The sequence below is a fragment of the Rhamphochromis sp. 'chilingali' genome (assembly GCF_963969265.1).
Source record: "Rhamphochromis sp. 'chilingali' genome assembly, chromosome: 6".
NCBI classification, from domain to species: domain Eukaryota; kingdom Metazoa; phylum Chordata; class Actinopteri; order Cichliformes; family Cichlidae; genus Rhamphochromis; species Rhamphochromis sp. 'chilingali'.
This window is the reverse complement of record NC_137933.1, coordinates 41,072,035-41,090,249: the sequence shown is the minus strand read 5'-3', so window position 1 is coordinate 41,090,249 and position 18,215 is coordinate 41,072,035. Positions and strand designations below refer to the sequence as shown.

Here is an 18,215-nt window from a genome sequence, read left to right as displayed (position 1 = left end):
ACACACACACACACACACACACACACACACACACACACACACAAACCTGTGGTTTTTCACCACAGGTTTGTGTGTAGGAGCTCTGTCACGGCTGTTTTCAGCAAACTAAAAAGCAACCCTGACTTTAAAACATGACATTTTTACACAGCTTTACTGCAAATTACATCTGGAGGGAACATATTTTCTCTCTTTCTAATATATTTACTGTTGAAGGGACCGAAAGAGTTCACCTAAGCAGGTAGGTGAGGTTGAAAAAAATATACCAGACAGGCTTTTTATCCAGTAGATTAAAGCGACCCTGGTTTCTTTTAAATTTGTCTTTTATTGACTTCCAACTTTCATTTTCATTTGTTGTCTTCAGGTTTAGAAGAAGAACTTAATGTTTCACAGCATTGTTGGTTTGTTTTTTTCCACAAACCATTAAATTAATATATATGTACACACACACACGAGTAACATAAACTGTGTGAGTGCATGTAATCTCTGTGCATTCCCTTTTAGGTCAGATGATGTCATTAAAAAGGTTCAGACAGCACAAACATGGTCCAGAGGTCCAGTTCAGCGACTCCAGTTAGCTGAGGTGAAGCCTTGCAGACAGCTACCAGCTACAGCCACGAATAGGCCACGCCCCTTATAATGCTAACAGGTGTTATGAAGGAGGAAATAATCCACACAGAGCAAACAGTTTGTGTATCAGGCTGTAAACATGTTCATTTCTGCTGGAAAGCTTTAACATGGGAGTCTATGGGGACTGACTCGCTGCTGCCTCTGCTGGTCGTTAGAGGAACTTCAGCTTTTCATCATTTGTTTTTTACCACCTGGAATTTGTGACATTTAGTTTTGAGTATCTGAACAAAAACAGGGACTAACTCTGCGTATGTCCCTCCAGGAATAGAAAATAAGAACATAGTCGTCTGTGGTGTCAGTCATCAGGCGTCTAATCAAGCTTTATATTATTTTCTAGAAGGCCTGCAGAACGCATGTACAGTAGGGTCCCGTTGTAGTGCAGCAGCACCAAATTGGAGTCTACAGAGTGTGTACATGAAATTGAATCCACTTGCATGTAGATGTGAGAAGCACAGCTCTGGCTAATAAAGAGGCTGTGCAGTAGACCCGCTGCTCTGATCAGAATGGATGCAGCGCGCTTTCTTTTTTCTCTTGGTTACATCAGACTTACTGTTGCAGCTGAGAGTTTTTGCTGCTTCTGTTCCATCAGTGTTTGTGATTTGTGCCAGAGGGCTGCACGCTCTCATTCTGACCTGTGATGGAGTCACACAGACTTGCTGTAAGTTTAAATCCTGCAGGGTGAATTATCCGGTCCGACCTCAGAGCTGTGGAGCTGTTAGTGACTCAAAAAGATCCTGAAGATTAAATGGTTAAACTTTTACACGCGTCTCTTTCTTTTACCTCTTCGTGTCTCTCACATCAGACAAAACCGCCCCAAACTTCTTCCAGCACATTCAGCCTGTCTGTGTTTTACAGTGCATCGGCGAGAAGGGCTGGAGATGGGAGGGTGTGAGAAGAGGAAGAGGAGGATGGGGGGGAGGGGGGAGGAGGACGGTCCTGCTGTCAAACACAGATGAAAATCCAGCGGCAGGTTTCAGGAGGACACCGCCGTTAGGTAATCGCATTTATCGTCTCCTCGGAAGCGGCGGGGGCGGGGGTCAGCGGACACCGAGCGCCGAGCTGCGCACAAAGAAATCCGTTTCATTCCGTTCCCTCCAACTCCGGAGCTGCTGGAGAGGCGACGTGTGCGTGTAGCCCGGTGACGGTGCACGGACACACACCGAGCCCAAACTTCAGACTGGATTCAGAAACTGGAGCCGGAGCAGCGCCTGTGCCTCGTAATTGGCGCAGTTACGCGGACGGTTGTGCGCCAGTCTCAGTGGCCGAGGAGCGTCTTCTAGAGAACATGAACGGGACACGTTAAAGAGCCGAGGCGGCTCGTCTCCGCGCTGAAAGGTGAGTGAATCACACCTGGCCTGTACGGAACTTTGGCCGGGGTGTAGTTCAGGGTCCGTCCCTCATTTCTGTGTCAAGTTCAGGCTGAACTTTAATTTCAAAAATTGAGTTTGAATCTCAGATCTTAAGCGAGAAAGTGGCTCAGCTCGCATTTTAATAAAAAAATATGAGCTGACAGCTGGTTTCAGGTCGGAGAGGCTGAGGAAAGCTTTAGACTGTAGCTAAAAGATGGAGGACTCTACAGTCACATCATCCCCTGGTATCTGGCTTCAACATTTTAAACAAAACTTGGACTGCAGCCATGATGTTTTTGATTATCTTATTTACATATAGCTTTTTTTTTAAAAATTACTTTATGTGTTTCTTTCTTTTCTTTGGAGTGCTAGCTAGTTTGGTTCAGGCATCACACAGACACAGATGTCTGGTAATTACTGCTGAGTAAGAATTAAAATCAAACCTAAAAACCAGAGCTCAACCTTCTTGGATGGTCTGTTAGTGCAGTGACTTCACAGCAGCCATATTATTGGTCACATGATGTCAAAATGCTCCAACAGCAAAAAAAAAGTGGTCCAGAGGTCCAGTTCAGGTGAAGCTAGCAAACAGCTAGCAGCTACAGCCGCCTGTGTCACCATCCACCTGTCATTCAAGAAGCCACGCCCCCAATGATGCAAACTTTAAGCCTTAATAAGCTTTAAACAGGTGAGTTATAAAAATGTTCTCCCCTGTACAGGTGCTATGAAGGAGGAAATGATCTTTTGAGACAACACAATTTTTGTAGTTTTGCTTTTAACATGGCCTCACTCCTGAAACCTCTTGTTGATATTAGAGGCGCTACATTAGCACAGCATAAATGAAGACTGGGCTGGAACGCTGAAGGCTTTGAAACATGTTCAGCTTTTGCAGGAGTGTACAGAGGATCTGTTTGCACTCATACTACCATTAAATGTCAGTTTTTCACCAAATTATGTTTTTTAAATAAACCTCCTGTTCATTAGAAACACCCACACACACACACACACACACACACACACACACACACACACACACACACACACACACACACACACACACTGCACTGTTTTGTAGATTTAACAGTAAACGGATTAAAATGACTTTCTCCCTCCGTCACTCTATACTTAAACAAGTTTTAATGATTTTTCCCAATTTTATATTTCTTAATTATAAAGTATTGAGATTCTCTGCTGTGGCTCCAAATTGAGCTGCGTGCATCCTGCTCACTTTAATAATCCCTGACGTGTGCCTGAAATTGGGATCATAGATCATAGAGAGCAGCATGGCACTCAAACAGAATCTAGGACAGAGCCATCAGCAACACAAACCAGGAAGTGGACTGGCTCTACTCTACCTGATCACAGAGTGCCTTACACACCACGTCTTGCACATCCATTCACACACGCACGGTTTTCCTTTGTGTAACTGCTTTGTGTCTAACAAGAAAGCTTCAGAGGTGGCTGCTTTTGCAGGAACGATGTAGACAAGAGGCCATAAGGGGAGTCAGCATGGGATTTTATTTGAAATTACAACATCATTGTATTTACTTACAAATATTTAAAGGTACATACACTAAAATAAGGAGGTAACAAGTCGGTTTTTAACAGAAAATGAAAGAAATGTGATGTAAATAAACTTTAGTACTGTGTAAGTAATTTAAAGTGGTTTCATTTATTAAGTAATTTAATGGGAATTCTGCAGAAAATCAAAGAATATTCTCTGATCTTGTGTTGTAAACATGGGGTAATTTTTGGGACATTGTATTATTAAACTGTCCTTTTATTTAAACACTATAAATATTTTCCTTTATTAACTTGTATGAAAAAATAAATATCTAAATCTGTAGCACAGCATGCTTACAACATGAAAGGGGAAATTTTGTTTGTTTTGCTTCACAATTACCACAAAATTGATGCAGTACTTAAATGACTCCTCCTTTCCTGTAAACTTAAAATTATTCATGCATTACTTAAATGTACTTACAGCATGACTTACAACTTAAGTGTGGTTCGCTGTCACGAGAAGTGAGGATCTCAGTCTTTTATAGCTCCCACTGAGCGACCTGTCAAACCCACGTTGCTTTCATACGAGCAGATTCTATATTCATCTTGTCGACATCAGGCCGAGGTGAAACTACTTTCTGCTCGAACCTGTAGAGCTGAAAGAGCTTCTTTGGTGATTCTCAGGCATTTTCTACTCTCTGGGTTCGTTCACGCCATCACTGTGTCTCACCGTCGAGTCACACAAATTGAGGCGTGAACTGGTGTGAAGAAACTGTGCAGGGTGTCGAGGCTAAAACGGGGAGTGTTGAGAGCTTCTTCCCCTTTCAGTCAATTTTCTATTTTACTGAAAAAGACACATGAACTAATGTAGACTCATTGATTTGTTCTTTAATGACTGGCATGGAAGAATTATTACAGCTGTATATATTGTCAGATTTGACACCTGAAGCCCAGATAGTTTAATACAGCACATCAGGATCAGTGTCTGATTTATTCAACAAAAAGCTTCATTTTTTTATCGTTGTCCTCGTTGTCTTGTTTCATCAGCAGGTTGGCTCAGCCTCTGGTCTAAATGATCATATAACACGGAAGAGCAGAAAACATATGGAAACTGGATGAGCTGTTCTTATAGGGTTTCAGGGTGAGCACAATTCTTATCTTAGCTACGTCTAGGTAAGCATGGTAATGTAAATGGTAAATGGCCTGTATTTGTATAGCGCTTTTACTTAGTCCCTAAGGACCCAAAGCGCTTTACTCCACAATCAGTCATTCACGAAAACAGAATTTTTTAAAATTTAACTGAGTTAGAAGTTAGCTCGCTAGTTTCCACCTAAGCATGATATAGCATGTTCTGACCGAGAGATTTCTGAAACAAATTCAAACGTACAGCTCTGTTATCACTTCCAACATAAATGAAGACAGAAAACTAAACAGCAGTGACGTTTGTAGGGTTACTGAAGTTGGGCTAGCTGCTATATAATGATGTGCTACGTGATCGCTAGCGACACAGCTAGCTTGTTAGCATAGCATAAACACAGTGAAGCTGGAGGATGAACGCTAACTTTATTCCACTCAATAAAAGTTAACGTGAGGGTTCCCGATGGTTAGGGACAAATGCAATCGCATGGCAGGATGCTGTAAAAGGACCAAACTTCAGTCAGGAGAACAACTGAGATAATCCATCCACAATACGAGGTTAGTCATTCATATACTGCTGCATGGGCTGGAGTTACATTGTAAGGTTTTAAACACTGAGCTTTAAATTTAACAGTGGTAATAAAAACTGAGAGAGGCCGACAGTCATCACTGACTGTTTTTAGGGGCTTGTTGAGATTAAAAAGAACAAGATACAAAGCATTAAAACATGTTAAAATCACAACAGCTTTAATAAACAGAGTAGTTTGGACCTGGAAGCAGGGTTCATCACGTCATCACTTAAAAACTGGATAGCTTTGTCTTTTAGCATTAGCCTAGCTGAAAATCCTGCTTTGTATTTGACTTGAGAGTCGACTTTAGGTTTTCAGCTGTTGTTGATCCAAACTCTGCATTCTTTCTAAAGAACAGAAAAAACCTTTAATACTGAATAAAGAAAGAAAACTTTGTCACCCTGCGAACCTCACTCCCGAGTGGAGAATAAACGTTCGGACACAGCAGGTGGGTGGGGTTTTTTTGACCATATTTGGGATATCCCCTCACCAGCATCATCAAAGAAGCTCCTAGAATAGAAGGAATTGTCTGAATCTGGGTATTTATTTGTACCTACACATTTCATTATTTGAAAATCAGTTTTTATTATGACTGTTCAACACATGCACAGGAGATATGAAAGGAAATAAGAAAAAATAACACAATAAGTTCACTTCAGAATCCATCACCAAATTCATAGCAGACTAATAATGATTGCCACTGAGTCTGACATTCAGTATTTTAGAAGATACTCATCAAATTGGGTGATATTCATGGTCCTGTGCTTCACTGAGGGTTGTTGTTCTCCTGGCAGCGACTGCAGCGATCCGAACTCTTTTTCCTGGCACGCTGATTTGTTTTGATCAGACTCATTACAGAAGATGAGGCTTCGCACAAATATGCGAGAGGCCTCATCTTCTCTCTCCGCGTTTCGGGCTGCTTTGCTGCTGTGGCTCAATATGTCTGTTCAGTGTTGTCTGTGATTAAACACATCAGAAACCGGCGTCCTGCTCACATCCCATTTACTGCTCTTTGTTTCTTGATGGTATCTGACAGGTTATGACAGCGAGAGCTCGCTTTGAAAACTGCAATACTGACTCTGATGTCACGTCAAGCTTCAAGCCAAAACTTCTTAATCATTCTGAATTTGGATGTTTAACACCGATGTAGCAGTTAATTGAATGTGTCAGACAACATTTCCTAATAGTTTTATGTTGTGGGTACAAGTGGGGAACATTAAGGAAGATATTTTAGTCTTCTCTGCAAAAAAGGATGATTGATTTGGAGTAACTTTAAAACATGAACATGAAAAGTCTCGATAAGTGACGTAAAAGGACTTGGATTTGATATCAGTAGGAGGTCTGGGACACTTCCTTCACTACATGTTGGTCCCTATTGAGCCCCTTGGAGCCAAACAAGTTTGAATTAATGGAAGATTTCAACAGACTGAATCTGTCTTTTTGCTTCCCTACAGTTTCAGTGGAGCTTCCGTAAAACTGCGGTCAGTCGGACATAATAAAATCTCATCCATCCCGTCACACATCCAGCTGCCAGCATGCCCATCATCAGCAATGCCAACCACGACTTCAGCACCTACTCCATCAGCAGCGACGACAGCAGCCTCGACCGCTTCTTCACCGAGATCCCGGAGACCGAGACCCTCAAAGGCGTTTACTTCCAGCGCGCCCAGCTGCTGCGCGACCCGAAGGCCTCATACGTGGTCGACCGCACCTTGCAGGTTCTGATCAATGTCGGCGGCAACCGCTACACCTTCCCCTGGAGCACCCTGGAGCAGTTTCCTCAGAGTCGTCTGGGTCGCCTGCGCTTCTGCACCACCCCCGAGGAGATCGCACGACTCTGTGACGACTACGACGAAACCTGCCAGGAGTTCTTCTTCGACCGAAACCCAACAGCCTTTAGGGTCATCCTCAACTTCCTGGCGGCAGGCAAACTGCGTCTGCTCCGGGAGTTATGTGCCGTTTCGCTGCACGACGAGCTCGACTACTGGGGCGTGGACCCCGGACATATGGAGCGCTGCTGCCGCCGTCGCATGATGGCCCGGGTGGAGGAGGTGGCGGAGCGGGAGCATAAGGAGGAAGAGTGGAGGCAGAAGAGGATGATGCTGAAGAAGAGCAGCACACAGACGGAAAAGGGCTATCGCAGACTGATCGTGGTGCTGCGCGATATGGTGGAGAACCCTCACTCCGGCCTGGCCGGGAAGATGTTCGCCTGCCTCTCCATCGTCATGGTGATGGTCACCGTCATCAGTCTGTGCATCAGCACCATGCCGGACCTCCGAGATGAGGAGACGAAGGTGGGTACAGAGCTTACAGAATTTATAAAACAGCCTGTGGAATCAGTTTGAAATGCATAAAACGTTTTAAATATGGGTTTAAATAAAAAAGAAATTTCTGGGATCGGGCTGAATGTTGAACCTGACGTCTGCATCTGGGGCCACTGTGTCACGGTCCTGGGTCGTTTAACCCAGCGTTTCATTGTATTTTGATATTCATTGTTTATGTTTTGGTTCTTTTAGTCTTCTTTAGCTCCTCGGTTGCCTAGTTATAGTTCTGTGCTCATTTAGACTCCTTGTGTCATCTTCCCCCGTTCCCATAGTTTCCCAAGTTCCCCTTGTTGTTGGGCGTGTCTTACCTGTCATGTTATGTCTGCATGGTTCCTGTTGTCAACTTCAGGTCACATCTGAATCCCATCATGCTTCCTATTTATTTTGAAGGTCTTGTTGTCTTGTTCTATGTGCCTAGTTTACACTTCCCTTGTGGCGTCATTATGATTTGTTTGTGTCAGCTGTTTCCCAGTGTGTGGCCACTTCCCTTGATCTCCCCTTGTTTGTATTTAGTCTGTGTGTTTCCGTTCAGTCAGTGTCAGGTTGTCTGTATGTACCCCCATGTCATCCTAGCCAAGGTTATAGTCATAGTTTAAAGTCATATGTGTGGTATCCACGGAAACCTCTAAATCTCTGCTCAAATCTCAGGTAAACCATTTCTAAAACCACCAAACAAAGCGAAGATGCCAAACAGTTACGCGGTTTTCTGGACTTAAATTTGACCCAGAGCATATTTTCAAAGGTGTTATGTGCTATAAAACACTTTAAAAAATGAGGCAAGGGAAATAAAAAATCTAACTTTTCTATGTTTGAGTCACAGTAACTTTGAAATAGTAACATCTGCAGTACTACTTACACCTCTGATGAAATCTCACAAGTATTCACTTTATTTTGATACCAAGATTGGTTACACAGAATTTATAATTGCAGAGAAATACAATGAATTTCCTTTTTGAACAGGAAACTTAACAGGTTAAACACATGGAAGTGTGTAAGACTTCTTTCTAACGGTCAGCAGCATCACAGACTCACCCAGTTTGTTCCTCTTCACACATTCGGGCTAATTGCAGAGTTCAGCAGTGCACAGCAATGCTAGCTCACACTCTATATAGCACGTAGCACTGTAGCTGCGCTCACCGCTAAACTGGAGTCTGGAAGGGGATTTTTCTGAAATATCTAAATTAAAACATGTAAATATTATTCAGGACTGTAACCACACAGGTGCCAATGAACCAGGAAAGGTTATAGGAAAGAGGAAAACTGGCTAACCAGTAGAGGCCTTTTAAAGGGATTCATGGATGTAAAGAAGGGGTTGGCGTGACAGAGGATGCTGGGATAGGGTGAGATGGAGGCAGGTGATGTGTTTTGGTGATCACTGCAGGGAGCAGGTGACAGAAGAAGAAGTTTGTGTGAATGTGTAAATGTTGTGATGTGTGATCGTGTTGCTACCTCTACAGAGCTGCACATGGCGCATAACTGCTTTCTGTTCCTCACCAAAGAGTCTTTGCATCTAAACTTAACAACTGAAGCTTTCAGATGGTCCAAGAACAGCGGTGGTACGGTTTGTGCGCTCGTGTGGACAGTAAACAGTCCTACATGATGATTTTCATGGTACATTGTTAGTTTATGATGACTGCTTTGTTGGAGGACTTCTTGTAAAAAAGATGATCTAATGCAGAAAATGGTGCTGAAGAGGAGACCTGGTGATGCTGGTTAGAGCCGGTTGTTGCTATAAAGCTCTTGTTTACTTCCTGACTTACAGTTTTATGTGTTGCAGAGATGAAAACATCATTTCTGCTGTAGTTGGCTCTCTGGGTCGTTCCCCTCAGTGGCGGAGCCGTTAGCGAAGGATGATTTTTAGCTGGAAATTTAATGAAAGTAATGAAAACTTCACAGAGCAGACTGTGTGTTGACTGAGAAACATTTCCACCACAACACTAAATATTTCATCCTATTAACGTCGGCTCACGTAGCTGTGATGCAAAGTGGGGCTGATTGTGATTAACTGACAGGTAAACTGATGCCGACAGAGCTGCAGATTTTGTTCTCTCTCACTGTGATATTTACAGACAGAAGTTTCTAGAAAAAACAAGAAAGCTCGCAGTGATAAACACGCTGCACGGTACCTGCACCCAGCAGCAGACAGGAGAGTGGAGATGTGACTACAGATGAACGTGCGATGTGTGGGCTGGATGTGTAAAAGCAGCTCTTAGCTAACACATTAATCACATCACAGTAATATAACAGTATTTACATGTACATGTACAGTCTAACTGCACATTTGATCCCTGAGATATTTTAATATAAGAAAAAGAACAGATGCAACAGTTTATCCCACAGTTTCAGTGATACAGAAACGCTGATTTAATTTGAAATTTTTATAAATAATTGTTTGTGCAGAAAATCCAGTGATTCTAAGACTTATATATATATATATTTTACTATGACCCTACTGTAAAAATATACATTTGGATGGCAGATAATTAAAAAAGCTTTCTGATATATCGTTTATCTATTAGTTGTTTGTTTTGGTGTGTTCTGAATGGCCATGGAGATTTTTTTTATCAGTAGGAAAAGCTGTAAAACTTATGAAAAGCTTAAAGTGGAACATTTTTGTCCTTTACATTTTCCAAATCCATCCAGTGGTCCTGATTCTGGCCCCTGGGCCTTATGTTTGCCAACCCAACTCAGTATGAGACAAAGGCATCCACAGAAAAGTCCAAGAATACAGATATGGAGAATAAATCCTCTGTAATTACAAATAGGTGCGGTTATAAATCAGTGTAACTTCAGTGATGGAAAGAGCGATGACAGTAAAAAGACAAATTAAAGCACATTAATGGGGCTCAGGCGTGGATTGAAAAGCAGCTTCTGTCAGCGTGACTGTTTGCTGGTTGTTTTCTGCCGGCGGTCTGAGGTAACCAAAGGAGACAGCGTGCAGAGCTGACTGCTGTTGTCAGTGTAAAGAGTCTGAATTTGGCTTTTGTGAGCTGGAGACAATAAATCGATTCCTCCCGAACGTTTTTGCAGTCGGTCGGACTAATCGAGCCGACAGAAAATCAAAGTGTGGACGTGAGCGCTAAAAGAAGCTGAAAGTTCTGAATCTGGCCGACCTGTAAGGTGGATGGTGCTGCTGCAGAGATAATCGTGCTAACGCTAGCTTACAGAAAATGCAGTGTTTTCATTTAATGTTAATTATCAGGAGTCATGGTTTGAGAAAAAAATAAGATCTGACGGATTTGCTTTTCAAAAACAAAATTTCACCTTATATCTCTACAACTAATCAGCGCAGGCCAAATTCTAAAGACACCACTCAATGAAATTAGTAAATTAGCATAAAGCACTATGTTGACACAGTTTACAGCAGCCTCATATTTTATCCTTTGACTCCACTAGAGAAGTTTTGTATGATTTACAGATAGAGATAGCCCTTATTTAGCTCCTCCCACTTCCAGGCCACCCTTTAAGACCACTTTCTTTTGATTGGATACTCTCTATGACATCATGTAGAACCAGAAGTAGAAAAAAACTGTGGTAAACTAAGTGATTCCGGTTCACATGGATTACTTGTGCATACACTGTCCTCGTTATCTGGTCATGTTTGTTATGCACATCATGGCTGGAACAGGATAGAAGAAGATCTGATGGCGTAAAACAGGAGAAAGCAGAATGGAAGCAGGAAAATCCTTTTTACTATACAGCTTTCACCAAGTAGCAGGCAGAAAGTTCAGGTGAGGTTCACCATCCTTTCCTGAATCTTACCTCCCTCACAAATAATTCACCTGTTTCCAGGAGTAGTATTTTATCAGGGAACACAGAGTTTTAGATTAAAAATATAAATTTTAATGCTTGATGGAAGCTGCCCGACGGCGTCTTCTCGTCAGAAGTCGTTCACATTATGTGCAGTTAGAAAAGCCCGTGTTCTTCCAGGTTGTAATTTTCACTTTTCTTTTTGTCGCTCTGGTATTTGTGGACAGTTCTTCATTCAGGCGTCTTTCTTTCTCATTTTTTTGTCATCATTCTGTCATCTGTTAAAATCACACTGGAATAAAAATGGATTTTTTCCCTGAGGCGACGCATACTTCTTATTACAACAGACACTTTTCTTTAGCATTCACCTCCAGAGAAATCAATGTAAGTGCTCTGCAGCTTTTAAATGTTTTCCAATTTCTCGCTTTGTGCAGGCAGACGTGGAATTAAAGTGATGGTAAGGAAAACCGAGAGGCCGTTTGCCTTTGGCACGGCGAGAGGCAGCGGGCCTCGCAGGTCACTGTTTTCTGAGGCTATCTGAGCATCAAGTGTGAAATCGATGGAGCGACACTTTATATTTGCTCCGTGTTTCTGTCCCCGTCTGCAGGGCGAGTGCTCCCAGAAGTGTCACAACATGTTCGTGGTGGAGTCCATCTGCGTGGCCTGGTTCACCTTGGAGTTTGTGCTCCGATTTATCAACGCCCAGAGCAAGCTGGCCTTCGCCCGCAGCCCGCTCAACATCATCGACGCCGTTGCCATCCTGCCGTACTACGTGTCCCTGGTGGTCGACATCAAAGACGAGTCGCACGAGGATGTCATCATGGGGGCCGGCAGAGGCTACCTGGACAAACTGAGCCTGATCCTTCGCCTGCTGCGAGCCCTGCGGATCCTCTACGTGATGCGGCTGGCTCGCCACTCTCTGGGCCTGCAGACGCTCGGGGTGACCATGCAGCGCAGCATGAGAGAGTTCGGCCTCCTGCTGCTGTTCGTCTGCGTGGCCGTGACCCTCTTCTCACCACTGGTTCATCTAGCCGAGAGCGAGCTGGCGCCATTTGCCGCCACGCACCCCCACCACAGCTTCAGCAGCATCCCGGCCTCCTACTGGTGGGCCATCATCTCCATGACCACCGTGGGCTACGGCGACATGGTGCCGCGCAGCATCCCCGGACAGATAGTGGCGCTGACGAGTATCCTGAGCGGCATCCTCATCATGGCGTTCCCGGCCACCTCCATCTTCCACACCTTCTCCCGCTCATATCAGGAGCTCAAGCAGGAGTACAAGCGGGTGTGGAAGGAGGAGCGGGACGAGGAAATAGCCGCCGAGTCGGGGAAGAGCTGCTCCAAGGATGATTCTTCACTAGATGAGCTCAAATCCGTGTCGAAGAATGGGAACGATGGGATGAAGTCGAGCAAGACTCCCACGCTTCCGTCTGCAGCGTTCTGATGGAGGTCATGTGACACTTTTGGTTCATTATGTGTTAAAAACTTTCTCCTTCCCGTACATTAAAACTCTGGAGCAATTGTGCGATGAACAAAATAATATTCCGCGCTCTAGATTCATGTTTCCATCAAAGTGTGTCCCCAACTTATCAGGTTGTAGTCGCCTCTTAACTTCCACCAGGTCACTGAGGTTTGTTTACATCAATCTGATCTTGATCCTGATTTTGGCTCCTCCAATAAAAAGGAAATCGAGCGCTCCCTAAATCAGCGTCTGCCCACCTGCCTGCGTGAGCCAATCGCAGCTGTCCCCTGCATTGTGCCGCCGGCTCCACTGATTAACCAAGAAGATGTTATGCAAAGAGTGCAGGAGAGCTGCGTCTGCACCATAAAGCAACACAAATAACCCGAGAACACCCAGAACTGTAGAGTAACAATCACCCAACATCAGCTCAGACGTCCATGACAGCGAGGCTGTGCAGCATCCACTCACAGAGAAACACTCAAATCGCATTTCACGTGGTCAAAGATAAGTGCCGACTAACCACGGTGAGTAATGAGAGCTTCAGGAAAATGGTCAGCTTACTGGCAAAACATCTGTTGTTACCTCATGCAGTTGTTTTTCAAAGCAGCAAAACGTCGCTCGTGCAGGAACAACAAACACAGACTTTAGATCTTCCTTCTAGGAGATGAACGAACACTTGATTCATCTGCAGATATTCATTTATAAAGAATAACTACAGGAATGTTGCATTATGTAAAAGTGGAAGCAGCACCCTGCTGATTTAAATTTCTGCAAAGTTTTGCGAAAAAATGTTATGAATTTATTTTATTTTGGTGCAAATATTTGTACAGATGTGAAACCATCGAAAAATCCGTGAACGATTGTAACAAATAATCAAAATAACGGCTTAAACCGCGCAGCCGCGCTGAACATTCATCACTTTTTATGGAGTTTTAAAAATTTTAGGGAAAAAACAATACAAAAGGAATATAACATCTTCTGGTTTTTCCTGCAGCTAAAACAAAGTCCGACTGTAACTCTGCACACGTCACTGCTGACCTGGTGGATGTTAGAGGTTCAAGTGTCCTGTTTCCAGCCGTGTTTGTTTTTAATGACGAGCTCGGCGTATGTAAAGTAATCCCTGTGCACCGCTGTGCTCTACACGCTCCGTTTATCGCAGGTTTGTCTATCGTTGGCTCTCTGTGATGTCAAGTGGATCTCCTTATATGGTCATCTCCAGTCCACAGCCCTGGCTGTGAGTGCAGAACCACCCCATGCTCAAACTTTGTGTCTGTGAGCCACTCAGAAGATTGCTTTAAAAGGGGGAGGAGCTATAAGAGTTCAACGCTCAGTAAGATATGAAAGCGTTGTTTGGTATCGTGAGTCAGAGCAAAAGCAGGGAGCTGGAAATGAGTCGTTCCCAAAGCCTTTTCCGAACGTTGAATTCTCCCTTTGTTTTCTGAGGAGCTCCAAACTGTGGTCTTAATAATCTTACTCCTCTCTGTGGCTGCTAGGAGACACTGTGTCTGTAGTAATACACTATTTTTGTACACACACACACACACACACAGTGCACCAATCTAATTACAGTATGATTGTCTGGAGAGCATCAGTGTAATGGAAGATCACATTTCTTCCTCTTGGTTCTTTCAGTTTTAATCAGATAACTGAAAGAAGATTCTCAGCATCGTCTTTTCTTCCTGTTTGCTTTCGGACTGTGACGCTGACCCGGCTCTCGAGTTTCGGGATGTTGGAGTGTCCTCGAATGGACCATCGGCGCTCGCAGAAGCCGGTGATGAAAACTTCACTGTGATGGATTGCACAGCACAGACGCCGTCACGTCTCAGAGAGGATTTTTCAGAGGGAGTCGATGGCAGCCTGGAGGGAAGAAAGTCATTTAAAAACCAATCAGCGGAGGTGTCGAAGCATTTTTGAGAACCACCAACTCGGTCCTTTAATGTGCACAGAAATTCGTGTCCTTCATTCTTTAACCGCTCACGTCTTTCTGGCATTTTTAAAATAAAATTACACTTGGATTCATTTGCTGTGATGAATGCTTTGGATTGTTTTATTGCACTCGAAGCTCCCGAGCAGTTTTAATGACTACACGACAGAAAAATGTGACTTAAAAAGAGGCCTTAGAGAACGAGATGGTGGGCTGCACTGTATTGAATGGAAGGACTAGTTAGCAATGAGAAAAATGCAACACTGCAGTCAGCAGCGATGAATTACACACTGTGGTAACGACTTCCTGTGGAGCTTTATTATAAAGAAACTAAAACAGTGTTTAAATTCAAAAGTCACCCTCCTTCAGTGACCGGCTAATACCAGAAATGACCGTAAAGCCTGCAGTTCCTCTACCGTCCAGCAGAGGCAGCAGTGAGTCAGTCCCCATAGACTCCCATGTTAAAGCTTTACAGCAGAAACAAACATGTTTACAGCCTGATACACAAACTGTTTCATCTCTATAGATAATTTTCCTAACATAACACCTGTTTTATAACTCACCTGGATTAAAGTTTGTATTATTAGGGGCGTGGCATCACTGACTGACAGGTGGATGGTGACACAGGTGGCTGTAGCTGCTAGCTCTTTGCTAGACTTCACCTCATCTAACTGGAGTCCCTGAACTGGACCTGTGGACTGAGATGTTATGTATCTGTGTCTGTGTGATCCTCTCGTTCACTCTGCCTTCTTTTCCCAGCTTAAAACAAATCTAGAACATTTTAAAAAATAAATAAAAGTGGAGCCTCCTGATGGCGTCTAAATCTTGGACAGAATTATTCACACCTCTGCTGATAGAAATGTAATGTCAGATCAAATATGGTCCTCACTGTAAGACGGGCAGGCAGACTGATGATGCTGAAATTTGGCAGGAAATCAGCTCCAGATGGCGAATTTCTATGTTTCCTTTCAGTAAAACAGAAAAGTTTCAGATGAGAAATCTGCAGGGAGTTTGTGCTTTTTGCCCTGAATTACATTCATTTGTGCAGCTCATACACATTAAACAGGCTGAAATAAACTGGAGCTGCTGTAACTCTGCCGTCACAGCTTCATGCACATTTCTACTCTGAACAAAAACCAAAAGGTCTGACTTTGATGTATCTCATTATTAGATTTTGTCATCAGTTTAAATTCAGCTGCACTTTTCCTCCAAATGATTTGTGCTGGAAGCCGGACGGATCATTTCTGTGTTTGCTGCCTTTGTGTGCATGGCTGTCTTCAGATGTGTCGTCACGCTGACATCTGCTGTTATCGTTCGTGTTCGAGACGCAGATGGAGGCTGTGCGAGAGCCTCTTTCTGTCTCTGCAGAACTTGTTTGACACTTGTTGGCACGACGGCTTCGGTTTAAATTACAAACAATGGGAACATTGAAGTCCAACAGGCACTCGTTCTTCTCTTCTATCACTTCTTGTTTTCCTCCAACCCGCACGGCCTGCTGTCCTCACAGGAGACGAGGCTAACGGCGTGACACTCACGTGTCCTTCACCCCCTGCATCTTCTCCTTCATCATCCTTTGTCCGATATATCCAATATATCCACTCTCCCCCGTCTGCACATGTGCAAACCATCTCAGCCTCGCTCTTCTAACTTTAACTCCAAACCACAAAATATTCTAAACAGCAGCACATGAGCGGTCCTAGGTTTTATGAGCCCCGCCCCCAAACCGTGTACTCCTAGCAACAGTCTCAAGCTTAGATAAATGAGGACGGTTGAATCAGGAAGGGCGTAAATCCATAATATCCAAATCAAACATGCAGATCATCAGCTGCACTAATAATGAAATAAACAAACTGATTGATATTAATAAATAAAGTTCACTGAGTAGTGGACACCACAGTTTTGACTGTATTGAAAGAGCTGTAGCGGTGCTTTGGCGCACCCTGCTGGTGATATATGAGTTGTATTATATTGGAAGGAATATTTACAGACTGACATATTAAGAATAATGGAATAAGTTCTTAGCTTGAGTTCTTGTGCTTAAAATGTATGCTTTTATTTTGATAGGGGACAGGAAGGGTTTTTTTTAACCTCTCAGTGTCTCTGCATCTGTTTGAATTTTGACTTTGATAATTCTGGATTGAGTCACCGTCTACCTGAGAGGGACAAAGTGGCGCGTCGAGCTTCTGGAGAGCTACAATCGCTGTTTACTGTCTCCACTGAAACGTCTCATAATATTATCTAAGAACAGCACGTATAATGTGACAAGCTTGTGGAACTCCATGACTAACCTTTGTGTGTGAGGAAGACATCCAACTCAGATTCAAACTCCAAAATAAATTGCAGAGAATACTAAAGTTCAAAAGTCTTTTATTCTGAAAGGTTCAGGTGTACTACTTGGTATTATCTCAGTTTAAAAAAACAACAAAACACATGAAAGGTTTAAATAATTCAGTTTTCTTTGAAATCATCAGAAATATTGGGTTTAAGTTCTGTCACAGTTCAAACATGAACATGAGCACCGAGCTGTAAAAATCATTGATGCTTGACGGACACGCCCACAAAGGAACAACGTGTCAAACTTTCGGGGCTCCTGACTGTCGGGATTTCTTCTTAAATTCTTTCAGATGCATCTGCGCGTGTTTCCATTCAGGGTCGAGGCAGAACTTCTTTTTGGTCTCAGTGGTGACTCTGTAAGAAACACACAATGCACACTGTAAGGAACGTGCACAGCACCAGTGATGGGAAGAAGCTGAAAGGCACAAAATACCCGAAAACACGTAAAAATGCTTCATTCAAAATCATTTTAAAAAAGTGGAACGGATGATGAACCCAGTGAGAATGATCACATGAAGCAGATTTACAGGTCTAATGATTTGGAGACCAAAAATGGAGCAAAGAGACTAAAACTAAAGCTGCAGCTGAGCAGCTGATCAGGGAGCCACAGTAACACGAAGTAATTATGCCAGCTGCAAAACTCAAAACTCCAAATTAGATAACATGAATGTTCAACACCTGTCACATGACTTTCTGTGTTTACTCACATGATCGCTTCAAGGTTGCAGCCGCTGGTCATCGTCACGTTCGTCACCTTTGTCACTGGTATGTGGATTTTATTAGTGACGGCCTGGCAGCATTCGACACCGTTTATCACCATTTCCATAGCGACTGGCACTGTGGACACACACACAGAGTTAATACGAGTGCAGCTCAGACTCACGGCGCTCAGAGGTCAGAGGTCAGCGGTACTCACTGGCAGAGCTGTGCTTCAGGAAGCAGATGAGCGTCAGGACTGTGAGAGCCAGCAGAGTCTTCATGGTTCCCGACACAGACAGATGTTCTTCTGTTGGAATGTGCAGGGCTGATGTGCTCTGAGCTGCTCGCTGCTCCCTTTATATCCGACGGCCACGTTCATGGCTCAGTGTGTTCTAAGAAGTCACGGTTCCCCTTTGGTTCCACTTCTCTTTTCTCCTTTCTTTAATACAGAGAAACAAAAATCGTTTTTGTGCTGCATTCTCTGAAGAAGTTTAACAGCTCTGATTTTAAAGCCTGAGGTTTATCTGAAAATTACACCCT

The 18,215-nt window shown here is 43.5% G+C and overlaps 2 protein-coding genes across 2 annotated transcripts; one reads left to right on the top strand and one right to left on the bottom strand.

Moving 5' to 3' along the window:
• The first annotated feature begins 1,603 nt into the window (after positions 1-1,603).
• Positions 1,604-14,695, top strand: LOC308398478 (voltage-gated potassium channel regulatory subunit KCNG1-like). The gene is made up of 3 exons (XM_080885137.1): positions 1,604-1,962; positions 6,637-7,476; positions 11,864-14,695. The coding sequence occupies exons 2-3, from the start codon at positions 6,718-6,720 to the stop codon at positions 12,698-12,700; spliced, it is 1,596 nt and encodes a 531-aa protein (XP_080741263.1). The 5' UTR covers positions 1,604-1,962; positions 6,637-6,717; the 3' UTR covers positions 12,701-14,695.
• Positions 14,696-17,188: 2,493 nt separating this feature from the next.
• LOC308398248 (uncharacterized protein) lies at positions 17,189-17,956 on the bottom strand (the record flags this gene model as incomplete). The annotated part of the gene is made up of 3 exons (XM_080884777.1): positions 17,189-17,330; positions 17,684-17,813; positions 17,893-17,956. The coding sequence occupies 3 exons, from the start codon at positions 17,954-17,956 to the stop codon at positions 17,216-17,218; spliced, it is 309 nt and encodes a 102-aa protein (XP_080740903.1). The 3' UTR covers positions 17,189-17,215.
• Between the last annotated feature and the right edge of the window lie 259 nt (positions 17,957-18,215).